Below are 14,074 nucleotides of genomic sequence, written 5' to 3' on the forward strand. Positions count from 1 at the left end.
GGGGAGTTTTTTGTATACAATAGGTGATGCAGAGCATGTGGGAAAGGCAACTGTGTGTAGGGCTGTTCGTACAGTATGCATTGCACTCAAACGGTTCCTACACACTTTTGTGCAGTTCCCTGGCCATAAACCACTGAGGGTCATTAAAGAGGAATTCCACAGAGTGGCGGGTTTGTCCATTCTATGATATTCTATGAAAGACCATTTTAGTTACATAGCACTACTTAATTTATTCATACTGTATACAGTCACAATAATTTTAAATGTTTCTAATTATATAACTTTCAATTTCAGGGTTCCCAAATGTGATTGGATGCATTGATGGAACCCACATTCCCATTAAAACTCCTTCAGTCAATGAAGGAAACTATGTTAATAGGAAGTCAATCCATAGCATCAATGTGCAGGTGACAATAGATTTTTTGGGTGCTAAATGTTTGGGTGTTTAAACCATTAAATCACCCTCATTACTGGTCCCCACCAACTAGGTAATATGTGATGCAACCCACCTCATCACTAATGTTGAAGCCAAATGGCCAGGGTCTGTACATGATGCCAGAATGTTTAGGGAGTCATCATTGTGCCACAAATTTCAACAGGGTATGTTTTGCCTTACACAATGTTTTTTTATTTTTTTTATTTATGCAATTATACACTTTAACTACCTTTATATGACACTTCAATGGTTACTTGCTGGGGGACAGAGGGTACCCTTGTCTGCCCTATATGATGACACCCTACCCTGAACCTGAGCCTGGACCACAGGCACAATTCAACCTGGCCCACAGCAGAACACGGGTCAAGGTGGAAATGACCATAGGCATCCTGAAGGCAAGGTTTCAGTGCCTGCGTGGGCTCAGGGTCAGCTCAGAAAGGTCATGTGACATCACAGCTGCTTGTGTTGTTCTTCACAACATTGCCACACTGAGAGGTGAGAGGGCCCCCCCTTCTCTTGAAGATGGCCAAGAGGAACCCCCAGTGAACCCAGTAGACCAAAGAGATGGCAGGGTGGTACGAGACATGATTTGCCAAAATCACTTTAATTAAAACCAGTTAACAGTCAAGTGTTGTTCATTGTTTCTTTATTTCCTGTAACAAAATACATTTGTATTTACTGTATTGCTTTAGATTTCATTCAACAACAAATGACAGATTAATGTTCACATACTGTTTCCCACCTTAAGCTGGTGCTCCAGCAATTCAAGTCTGGCCTTTTTTAGGTTAAGCCTTTTCTCCTCCATTTGAAGCTGTATAAGGTCCATCTCCATGTCACTTTTTCTGATTTGCTTTTGAAGGTGGACCTTATACAGCTCGTTGGCAGGTAACTAGAAAGACAGAATAATTAAACATGACTTAAAGTCTGTAATACAAACACAGACCAAATATTTAAATGAGGAAGGAGAACTGCAGAACATTTCTTACACTGCTAAGATTCTGTGTGGAGGTAGATGGACCCTCATCTGTATTAAAATCTCCTGCCATATTCTGTAAAATGACAATGACAATTTATTTATTCTCTTATGCAAAAAAGGGGGAATGCATTCTATGCATCATACCTCTATGGGCCTCCCCACATTTTCTGTTTCTGTCACAGCAGAAGTGGTCTCTTCATCGTCATCCTACAGTGAAAATAAGGAATGCTTGGTCTAGCAAACAGAAACCTAAAGACAATAATCACTTACAACTGTGACAGAGTGTGGTGTTGCAGGAGGATCCAATAATACAATGTGGCCATCAGCAACTGCAAGATAATTAAACCAATAATATAATCATGCATATTCAATACTCAATGTATATTCTTAAACAAATACAACTAATAAAGAAGGACATTAGGAACATCTAAGAGTACTAGTAATAAGATTACAGTATACAGCATATGCAGTCAAAGCAGCATGCATACTGCACACGTGAATCAATGACTGTAAAATGCATTCAAAATGCCTTTTTAAAATGGTGACAGTGTTGATGATTTTCTTTATTAAAACACTGACAAAAAACAGTGAAAAGTTTTGCTGAGTCCGATGAACTGCCCCTGGAATCCCATCGACCACAGGTCGCCCTTTATTAAGGGACAGTGCCAGCTCCTGGGCAGCTGGGGTGAGGGAAGGTGGAGGTGGACCCCCACCTGTTTTACGGGCCTCAGCCTTCTTTCTATTGGCTACATAGAAAACTAAATTAGGCTACATTAAATACTAAATTACATTTCTGGAGAATGTTTTTGTGTTTCATTTTGACTTAGCTCACACTTCTTCTGGCTCCAGAAGGATTACACCTGATAAAACAAGAAGCCAACATACTAGCCAATTATGTGCATTACTACTGTAATATTAAGAAATGTATGGAGGCCAACAAGTAAATACTTGTCTATTTTTACTACATGCCCCAAATAATTTAAAGAGCCCATTTATAATTTTATAAACTCATGCATTTACTCAGTCCGTTATTTTTTGCCAACTCTCTTTCTTTTGCTGATGCAGCAGTATTGCTTTTTTTTTTTTGTTATAATGGGCTTATAGTCTTCATAAGCAAGCATTAAAACCTCCAACTCAGTTTCACCAAAATATGTAGCTCGCTTTTTTTCTCCCTGGGTTTCCATGGTGACTCCTGAAATCGGTGATCCATTGAAAATGTCTTTATGTACTCGCCGTGCGCGCGCATTAACTCTGGGTTACCAATAGGAGGTTGATTAAACTAACTCTTCTCAGGTGTTTTGGAACCGACATACTCATGGTATGCGGGTTTGGGGTAAATCAACCCAGAGGTTATGATTTACCAAATGGTAAGTTAACCAAGCTTTCTGGAATACCCCCCTGATGGTGTTGGTTATGTTTTGACATAATCATGTTGTGATCCAAAATTTTTTATTTAGTGAGATAGTTTGGTTTAACTTGTTAATTACAGCAGCTCTGTGATTCTACAGCATATGATTTTCAGTATTTTTCATATAGACTAATCAAAAATATTTAATTAATATTGTTCTGATCGAAAGACTTTCAATTGAATTTATTTAGAAACACAGACATCAATAATCAGCCTGTGAATCTCAACAATGGTGACAATAATACATTTACATTTATTCATTTAGCTGACGCTTTTATCCAAAGCGACTTACAATTGCTATATATGTCAGAGGTCGCACGCCTCTGGAGCAACTAGGGGTTAAGTGTCTTGCTCAGGGACACATTGGTGTCTCACAGTGGATTCGAACCCGGGTCTCTCACACCAAAGGCAAGTGTCTTATCCATTGCGCCACACCCGCCCAGCATAATAAAGCATGTTGCAGTGGCTACCACCAATCACAACTCATTAATGGCTCCCATCATGCATTGCGGTATGAATAAATTATGATCTGAATTGTCTATGTAATTTACTTTTCCTAATTGAATATTCTGTTCCTCACCATTGTTGAGATGCATAGACTGAATCTTGACATCTGTGTGTGCCTAAAAGAGAGAATTTTTTTTTTTTTTTTTTCAAAACAACTTTAAGAAATCCTTTGTATATTATCTAAAATTCTGGATATTTATGCAGAATCACAGTTATTCTGTGATCAACAACATAAATCTACATTAAATATGGGTCTTAATGAGTTCAGTGATCAAGTTCAAATGATGATTGTCATAATATAAACAACACCATCAGATCACTTTTTTTCTTTGTTCATCTGGCAGTTATAACTCAGATACAGCAGCCAAACAAAATCTAAAGTTAATAATGTAAGGGTCTAGAGCCCAACTAAAGCAAACACTGATCACCATAATGGTAACTTACAATTTGTGATTTTCTCCTTCAGTGATTCTGCTTGTTAACATCAGGTGTCTTCAATAATAGTCAATCATCACTCAATTAATCACTTAATTATCTCATTAACTTTAACACTCTTGATTGTTAATTTAACACTGGAGTTTTTGCTGTGTACTTTGGGTTAAGGTAAAACGTTGAGTTGGAAAAAAAATAAAATTTTGGTTTGACATTAAATAAAAATTTATGGTTTTAACTAAATCATAAATACAATTTGAGACAATCTAAAAAAATTAGCTGTAACAAAATTACATCAATTGTTTTAAGTTAATCCAAAGTATATTTTTTTTCAGTGATAGAGGGCATAACACTTACTTTGAGGCAAAGTGAAAACAGAAGGTATAAACTGAAAATCACAATTTTCCATTGGACCAATGTAAATATATACTTTGAATGAATTGCACTGATGTTTCACTTTTTTCAGTGTATGAAGATATCAGAGAACACTTTCATATACACAGTTATAGCAGGCGATCTGTTCCTGCTCCATAAAACCATTAGAGAAACTCTGAAATCAGTCTGAGAGGAGAAACAATCGAGACATTTGATCAGAAATGAACAACAAACGTCATGAAGAGAGTTACAGGAGAGAGCAGAGCCAAACACTCACAGGATCTCATGACAAGATCAAACTGTTGCTTTAAGATGTTTTTAACACGTTAGGCTATTGGTCAGTTTATTTCAGTTGAAAGTGTCACCAGTGACTTACAGGAATTGAGGCCTACTGGAGCTCAAAGTGACAAACTGACGATGATCAGAGTGTGAATTAATCAGCTAAGAAAGAGTTAGACAGTCACACCCATTAACACGTAAAGATGTGCAGTTATTTTAGCTGACGGTGGAGTTTGACTTCACTTTACTACAGAGCAGCTTCACATCAGCGCGTCTGTTTATTACTGAACCAGTTTTGAAGAGTTTGTCTTTTCATATTTGTGGACTGAAACCGATGAAGATGTTTCTCCCTGTTTTGCTCTGCTTGTGTTTCTGGCGTCTGGATGGTGAGTTTAAATGTGTTTTTATGACTTCAGTTGTTTCTGTTCTGATGTGATAAATTACTGGTTAAATTAGTCAGAGAGGATCAACATTCACTGTTATTCTCATATAGAAATAATTGAACTGTGATTTTACTGTCAGATCAAGTTTGAATTCAGCTCTAAACTCAGTTATTATGGATTAATTAAATAAAATAATATAAATATGAAGCTCAGATACTCAACAGCATTAGTCTAAAAGTGACTAAATAACTAAAAGTGTCTTTTTTTAGTCATTGTTCCATGTATAAATCTATTTCTCCTTTCATTCATCATCTTTTGTCTTTGAACTGCTGCAGAATATTATTAATTTCACATTTAAATGAATAAAAGTATTTTAGTGAAGCTTCATCAAACCAACATCAAGAGATTTTAAAGCTTTAATCTGTGAAAAACTCTGTTCTTCAGGAGTGATTGGTTATGATGTGTTTGTGATTGAGGGAGATCCAGTCTCTCTATACTCTGGTCTTACTGAAATGAAGGATGATGATGTGATTCAGTGGAGGTTTGATAACACTTTAATAGCAGAAATCAATGTAACGGCCGACAGAATCACTGTATATGATGATGTTCTTGATGGGAGATTCAGAGACAGACTGAAGCTGGGCAATCAAACTGGATCTCTGACCATCACAAACTTAAGAACTGAACATGAAGGAGGTTATGTACTACGGATCAACAGTAAGGGCAAGTTGTTCATTTTCACTGTCCTTGGTGAGTTAAATATCAGTTTTCACCTGTTTTATTTTAATCAGCACAAAGATACAATTAATAATTCAAACTCCATTTTGCTTTTGGTGTTTAATGATGAAAATCATTTCAAATTTAAATTTCAAACTATTTACTTTTATAAATCATTAACTGTGTGTGTGCGTGTGTGTGTGTGTGTGTGTGTGTGTGTGTGTGTGTGTGTGTGTGTGTGTGTGTGTGTGTGGTGATTCAGTCCTAGAGTCAGTGATTGAGGGAGATTCAGTCTCTCTAAACTATAATCTTACTGAAATGAAGGATGATGATGTGATTCAGTGGAGGTTTGGATATGAAAACACTTTAATAGCTGAAATCAATAAACGGATCGACAGAATCACTGTATATGATGATGTTCTTGATGGGAGATTCAGAGACAGACTGAAGCTGGACAATCAAACTGGATCTCTGACCATCACAAACACCACAACTGAACATGATGGATTTTATTATCTACAGATCAACAGTGAGAGAAAGAATTTCATTCTCTTTGTCTTTGGTGAGTTCAAAAAAGTTTACACCTGTTTTTAAATGAAAAAAATTAAATGAATTCATACAAGATTTTGTTTTTGTTATTTTATATTGTTTATTTTTAATGTCAATTTGAACTATTCGATTAGTAAACCACTATAAAGTGATTTAACAGTATTTGTAGTAGCTTTTTCCAGTCAGATTGTTCTCTATTTGCTACTGTGTGCTGAGCTGGATATAGTTTGACGTGTGCAGTTGTAAAGATGAGGAGTAGAAGTTGATCCAGTCGGTCCAATGACCATTTATTGTTATTGAGAATGTTACAAAAAACTTGAGGTAAATAAAACAAACAATTAAACTAAAGTAGTTTCTTATATGGTAGCAAACGGCTTGTGACGTCATGGAACCATACAGCACGCACACACACACACACACACACACACACACACACACACGGTCAAAAGACTGTTTGCCCTCTCCGCCACCCCAGAGATTGTGAACTATTCACAAGAAAGAAACATCAACTCAATCAACTCAAAGCTCAATTTTGTTTTTGTTATTTTATATTTTATTTTTTTATGTAAATTTTAAACTGTTCAAATTTAGTCAACCATTATAAAGCTATTTAACAGTATTAACATTTGAAAACCCATTTCTGTGTGTTTGACAGATGAAGTGAAGTCAGTGTCAGTGAAGGAGGGAGATTCAGTCTCTCTAAACTCTGATCTTACTGAAATAGATGATGATGATCAGATTCAGTGGAGGTTTGGAGATGAGCTTAAAAGCACTTTAATAGCTGAAATCTATAAACGGGCCGACAGAATCACTGTATATGATGATGTTCTTGATGGGAGATTCAGAGACAGACTGAAGCTGGACAATCAAACTGGATCTCTGACCATCACAAACACCACAACTGAACATGGTGGAGATTATAAACTAATGATGATTACAAGAGAAAGTTTCTCATCAAAATCATTCAGAGTTTCTGTCTATGGTGAGTAAAGATAATTTTTCTTCTCCTTCAAATATTCTTATTTACTATTTACATGTTGAATTGTTGAATCGTTTATAGTTTGAGATGACAGACCGTATAAAAACTGGAACCGAATATAATATTGTTGATTAGATTTGATCATATTTCTGTGTATTCAGAAATATTAGTTGATGTCAGCGCTGATATTAGTGTTTATTGACTGATCTGATCTCAGTTTGATGTGTTTATTCCTCAGACTCTGTCCACTGTTGTGGTCCTACTGAAGCTGTGATCCGATTGGTCCTCTCTGCTCTGGTGGGCGTGGCTACTGTCATTATTGTGGTTTATGAGATCAGATCCAGAAGAGCTGAACGAGATCAAGCACATATTCACACATCAGGTACATGATTGATGATCTCATTTCTCACAAACTGATACTGCATGTATAATTATCTGTGAGATTTATTAATTTATGGCTTTTTATGTTCATCTTTTTCAGGAAGTATCGAAATCTAAAGCAGAACGCTGAACTTTAAAGGTTCTTCAAGTGTTTTTTGTTCTTCTAGTGTTTTTTTTCATAATAAATACTGATGATTATTTGAGTTTGTGCTCTCTTTCAGTGTCAGATTTTAACAGTGTCACTTTATTGTTTATAATTTCTCTCAGAAAAAAAAAAAAAAATGAATATAGACACACAGATCTCTCTTTACTACTGCTGTATATTTGTCATATGTATTTTCTTGCCTTTATCAATAAAGTTTCTCACTTTGAGGTTCAAGAGTCTCTCATGATTTATTCAGAGGAATACAAACTTTATGTATATTTTAAATATTTCAGCAGTGTACCATATACAGCTTTATTTCTACTCTTTTAACAGGTGCTTCTTATAGCCTATCTGTAAAAACATTTTTTTTTTTTTTGGTAATTTTTTTTATTACCAATTAGTTTTTGCAATATATTCCGGTATAAACAACAAATACAGCTAAAATATTATTAAAAAAAAAAAGTTTTTAAAATTGTATTAACTCATAAAACTAAATCTGTTACATTTTTCTAGTGGCATATTTACTGCAAGAAAAATATACAATACCGTGTTATTTATTTATATAAAAAGTTCATGTTACAGATCACATGCAGCATCACATATATTTTTCTTGTTCATTATTACGTCAAGGATCTCACGATACTTGTTTTTTAATTTTTTATGCATTTTAATAACAACAAAACAATTTACATACAGGAGTACAGATAACCATACATGTCAGGGGTAAACAAGGGGAAAAGGAAGAAAGAAAGAGAGAAAAAAGGCATTTTACAAAGAATTTGTACCTATTAAACAAACTGTGTAGTTTTCCTTGCTTTTAAGTTTTTACATTTGGATATTGTTTCTAAATATATTTTAATATCAATTTTAAATTGTTCAGAATTTGCCATTTTTTTCATTCCATTTGACTTTATGAATATAGAAACGGGCAAACATAATAATGAAATCAAATTTAAACAAAAGATTTTTATCACCATCAAATGAAAAACATTTTAGTATAACATCAACTTCTTCAAAGTTAACAGGAATCATTCTCCATTTCCTCCAACGATAAAGTCTTTAAATCTCTAGTGTGATTGGTCTCTGTGGTCTCGTCTGAGGAGCAACACCTCCATCTAGTGGCTCACCCTGAACTCACATGTTATCAGGAGTTATTTACTCAGTCTCTGTAATGAGATCCAGTGATTGTGTCTGTTACTCAAGAAAGCCACTAGATGGCGCTGTGAACAGTCCACTGCACCCCTGGGGGCGCCAGTGCTGATTATACAGGAGCTGGATGAGGATTTTGCCTGTTAGTCAGGGGGCCAATTCTGAAAAGGGCTTCCGTTAAGACTTTTGCGGACATGTTTTGGTAAAAGCTGTCACCCTATTTTTTTAGTTAGAAGACACCCATAGGTAAGATATTAGGGTGGTTGTCAAGCTGAATTTTTTTTTGTGTGACTTGTACAAGCAATTTCAGGCCAATTTTTTGGTTTCCTGCTCAACATGACATGCCAACAGTAAATGTTGAATATCTCCACAACCACAAGGACCATATTCATAAACATGGTATCAAATGAAAGCCAACACTCATGGGATGTCTGCTGAAGTGTCAGAATGAACATTTATTGTACAGTGTAAGAGACAACAGAACTAGAACATGAAAAAAACAATCTCCGCCTAAAGAGAACCAGTTTTCAAAGTGAATATCAGCTTGGAAACATAACCTAGTATCCCAAAACCTCTATCAATCAGTACCCATATCTATGGGAATGAGTCAAGCCAAGTTTAAAGCTTGTAGGGAGATACAGTGCAATGCTGCACAAGTTATAATACTTTAATGTCAAGGCGGAAATTTAGAACTGTAGATGATGGTCTATGGTAGCCTGGATGCCAGCCGAACTTAGCCCCGCCCACAAAAATTTTTGTTCGGGAAGTTCGGTCTGGACTCGCTCCGTTGAGGAGCTATTATGCCCGAACAAAAATTGTTCGGACCAATCAAATTTTCAGGGCGGGCTTTATACGATGATGGACAGATGAGCAACGTAATCATCTACGTCACCAACGAGCGCTTGGGTTGAATTCGTTAACAACAAAGACGACAGCCGCTTGAGAATTGAGATTTCACAAGTTCACACTTACAAATAAGTCAGATAGAATAAATGCATATTTGACGTGCTGTCCGAGGAGAGGCTCCGGGCTCGGTATTCGGCCCGAACCCAAAGTACTCCCACCGTATTCCTGGCTGTGGAAGAACAGGCCAAGAGTGAGTGGAGGGATGCTGAAAACTGTCAAGGAATGTTAGGTGAGTTGACTGAGTGAATATATGTGTCCTCTCATGCTGATAGGGTAGGCATGGTGTTTGATGACAAGTTGATTGGATTGATTATGTGAACGTGCTCCTGCCGAACTTTGTTTATGAAACATCATGTGTAGATTCCGCCATCGCGTCTGTTATAGAAGATATCGCTAGAAGAGCACGCTAGGACGAACGACATCAGCGTCAGGTCTGTGGGATTTTGCTGTAATCATAAAACAACACTTTCCTTTCTCCTTGAATCCGTTCGCTCTGAAACAGCCTCCTCCGTCTAAACCTTGCACCAAATGCATCCAAACTTTCCCTCAGAGCCGCCATGTTGGTTTGTCTAACGTTACCACGACAACGAGATTGTACGTCCGGTTCATGTCTGTAACGCTGTAATTTTCTCTTTTATACTTTTTAAATGGATTAAAAAAAAAACACAATTTTTTTGTAATGCTTTGATAGCATGATATTTAGCTTAATTGCGGACATAAATATACCGGTAAAAATACATTTCATTACGCTGTTTAAACACTTTCCAAACTCCGACATGTAGATTTACACAGGACTAGAACATAGACTGTAAAAAAAGATGGACGACGCCCCTTCGCTCTCTTCCATTGGTGAGAACTGAAGCCGCCAGTGTCCCGATATGGCGCTGACATCTTGGAACTTGAGTCTGCGCAGTAGCGATCTCGGGACCAGACCTGCGCAGTCGTGAGCAGGAAGTAAAGCCGCATAATCAACGCTCTGCCCTCACTCTCGCAGAACTCACTCTCCCTGAGTGCACTTTTAAAAAAAATTATTGCAGGACGACAAGAGGCTTGTTAAAATAAAGTAAATACAATCTCCTCAGTCCTCCGAAGATCCCGAAAAAAAAGTCTGTTGGTGCTTCAGTGACTACTGCGCTCAGAGAACCTGTCAATCACAGCTGTCAATCATGAAGTTACACCACCGTTTTTATAGCATCACGTAACTAACTACTTAGTTTTGAAACAGACACTTGAACTTACATCAGCGTGATAAAAACGACAGCAAATGAAAGAAACCACCTTTGGAAAAAGAAATCTTAAGTGTAATTTAATTGTTTAGTTGGTCTCACGTCCCGTTGAATAACACAGGGAGGCGGGGCTTATGACCTATACTAGGACCAGTCACCGGGGGGCGATCGAGACGTTTTGGCTTCACTTTTCAGGGCTTGTGCGGCACGCTTGGACTAGAAGCACCTTTTAACTTGAGGTCCCTAGGCAATTCTAATCCCGTGTGAATAGGTCTATAACCACACGGTTTGCCTTTTTCCTGTGTATTGTAACTGTTAAACCACTTTGACAATGTAAGGTTATATGCTGCTGGTGCACTGTATGTATGTGTTTAACATTGTTTCACATGTTTTTCCTTAAAAAAACAAAAACAAAAAAAAGTCTCTTTTATCCTTTGTTTTATTGTATCTAGTGTGAACAGCACAATATCCTTCAAAAAGTAGATACAAAAAACCCATTGTGCAATTAGTGCAAATCTGGTTTTCAGAATATATTTTACATCTGTAAAATAATGTTAGTTGAACATATTGAACAGCAGTGCAAACAAAAGTGTGTATAGTCACAATAAAAAAACAATACAGCAGGTAATGCCATCACTCCAGTACAAAATAATTTCATTTGCAAGTGGAAGTGCATTTAAGTGCATTGGAAAGTGCACGTGGAACTAAAACTCAAGTAGGATGGAAGAAACAAATATCTGGTTGTCTGATCATAAATGTCACCACCCACCAACAAAACAAAAGTCTGACTTTAATTTTATGTTGTATTAAATGCCATGTTGTTCAGCAAATCGCCTTACAAATGTATCAAGATCTAAAGCTTTAGTGCGTTTATTTTAGTACGTTTATGCTTAGTAATGCTAAGTTTGACAACCTACTCTCGGTCATAGTGGAGCGTAAATAGTTCTGTATTATTCTCAGAGTTGAAAAACTCCGCTCGCAACTTGCACTACTTACAGGGATCACAACAGCTATTCTTATATTGTTCCATTAATTGTGTGTAATCCATTAAGGTAGCTGGTGAGTCTTTTTCTTCATTTTTAAGTCTTTCAAGTACTCTTTTGCACTGATGATTTTCATGTTTTAGGTCATCAGCGTTTGATCCATATGCCTTTGCCAACAGCATAACATCATCACCCAAGAAGGAACGACTGGAAGGATTCAGAGCCTGAAGTCCATTCATTATGTCACAATTTGTTTTTGAGAAACGCCGCTCGAAAACTTGTCTTTCCATCTGGTGAAACGTGTTGTCCCAATGTTGAGGCGATGATGGAGTCCTGAAGCGCTTTTGTTGTTTGTCTGACCCTTTTGCATTTGTTCTGTGCTGTGGAGATATTGCTCTGGTGACACGTGTCAACAATGTTATTCCACAGTTCACCAAAAGTGTCCTCACTGCGATAATCATCCAGAGTATCTTTAAAAGCTTTGATCAGATTAACTGCCTTGCTGAAGTCAATGTTTTTTGATTGAAGGTGATCTGAGAGAATTTTTGACTCACTTAAGATCGTTTTAAAAACCACAAAGGCACCCAACAAAATTCAGATCAAGTTGTCCAAGTATCCCTCTAGCTTCAACAGCTCTTTGTGGGTGCATTTCAGAAGCTATCTCCTCCAAGACGCGTATAATAGCAGGCAACCGGTCTAAAACATTGTGACGCGCTGCCTGCCGACAAGCCCACCGGGTGTCTCTAAGATGCTGGAGTTGTCTAGGGGCACCATCAAACATGTCCTGCTGCACTTTCAGCCATTTGTTGTGTACATATGATCCTGAAAGAAATACATACAAGTGCTCTAATAATGAAAAGAAAGTTCCTGCATCTGAGACATTTTTGACACTGTCCACAATGACCAAGTTTAAGCAGTGAGCACTGCAGTGAACATGAAATGCATGCTTTGACACCTCTCTCACTTTGGCCATCGTAACCCTGACCAACCAGATTTTTTTTTGTACTCCAACCCATGTTTTTCCAAAAAAACAAATGATCTTTTCAGAGAGAGCACCTGCATCTAGCTGATGTGCCTCAGAGAATTCAATAAAGCTTTCGTGAACAGCACCCTCATAAAAGTATCTCAGAACAAATGAAATCGGTTCCTTTTTCTGAATATCTTTTGTCTCATCAACAATTATGGAGAATTGTTGACTTTCTTTAACCTCTTTGATAATATTGTCTTTTACCATTCCTGCTAAGCATTGAAGTATTTCATTTTGTATCGTTTTACTTGTGTACATGGCATTTTTTGGCTGGTTTTGTAATCTCTTTCTGATCACTGGGTCATGTTTGGCAAGTAATTCCAACATTGACAGGAACGTACCATTTCTCTCAGAGTCTGTAGTTTCCCTATGGCCACGCTGAGCAGTGTTTTCAGTTGCAGTCACGATTAAAATTTCAGCTAATGCTTTCACAAACTTTTGGTTTTCAGTCAGTTGTTTCTTAACTGAAACAAGTTAAGAAACAACTGACCATTATTGGTCAGTTGTTTCTTAACAACTTTTTTTTCGTCCATTATTGCAACAAGTGAAGTGTTACTGTCTTGTCTTTTTTTGTTCTCTGCCCATGCACACATTGCTTTTTGGTGGTTCTCAGATTTGGCATGTGAGCTAAAGCCACTGTCTTTAAAGCTCGCCTTTTTCCAGTTCCTGTAACCCTCCGTGGACATGAACACACGTTTAGCGGCATCTGGTAGAGAAAAATGTCTACAAGCAAAGCAGTAATCTGCATCTTTTCTTGCAGAGTACTCAAGCCAAGTGAAAGTCTTGGGGAAATTATTTAACTTCACTTGCTTTGGTCCTTCTTGCCAGGATTTTGATATATCTAAAAGGACAGAAAATATAAATTCCTTATTAATACAGTTGGCATCAGTTACAACTAATATTTCAGCATTGATACTGCAGCTATCCCTTATTTGACACGGAAATTCATGAATCATATCAAGTTGTTCTTGAGACTATAGCCTAACATCGCCCAGCTCCCTTTCAGTTTCTTTATTGTTGCTGTCACTCATCTCTTCTTCCACTGCATCGTCAAGTCAAGTCACCTTTATTTATATAGCACTTTTTACAATACAGATTGTATCAAAGCAGCTTCACAGTGATAAAATGAAAATAATACAACAAAGTTTGTTTCTAGAAAAAAATTGCATCATTGTCCACCCTAATTAGGCAGATCAATAATATCGTTGAATATTAA

General features: G+C 37.0%; 2 protein-coding genes across 2 annotated transcripts in view; both read left to right on the forward strand.

Moving 5' to 3' along the window:
• The window catches only part of LOC311294920 (uncharacterized protein), an 81,214-nt gene that overhangs the window by 39,494 nt on the left and 27,646 nt on the right, over window positions 1–14,074 (forward strand). The window lies entirely within an intron of this gene.
• Window positions 5,817–7,539, forward strand: LOC311294750 (uncharacterized protein; the record flags this gene model as incomplete). The annotated part of the gene is made up of 4 exons (XM_084415780.1): window positions 5,817–6,075; window positions 6,718–7,044; window positions 7,280–7,423; window positions 7,523–7,539. Exons 1-4 carry the CDS (start codon window positions 5,832–5,834, stop codon window positions 7,537–7,539), a joined length of 732 nt encoding a protein of 243 aa, XP_084271906.1. The 5' UTR covers window positions 5,817–5,831.

This window comes from Rutilus rutilus, assembly GCF_951802725.1.
Source record: "Rutilus rutilus genome assembly, chromosome: 8".
NCBI lineage: Eukaryota > Metazoa > Chordata > Actinopteri > Cypriniformes > Leuciscidae > Rutilus > Rutilus rutilus.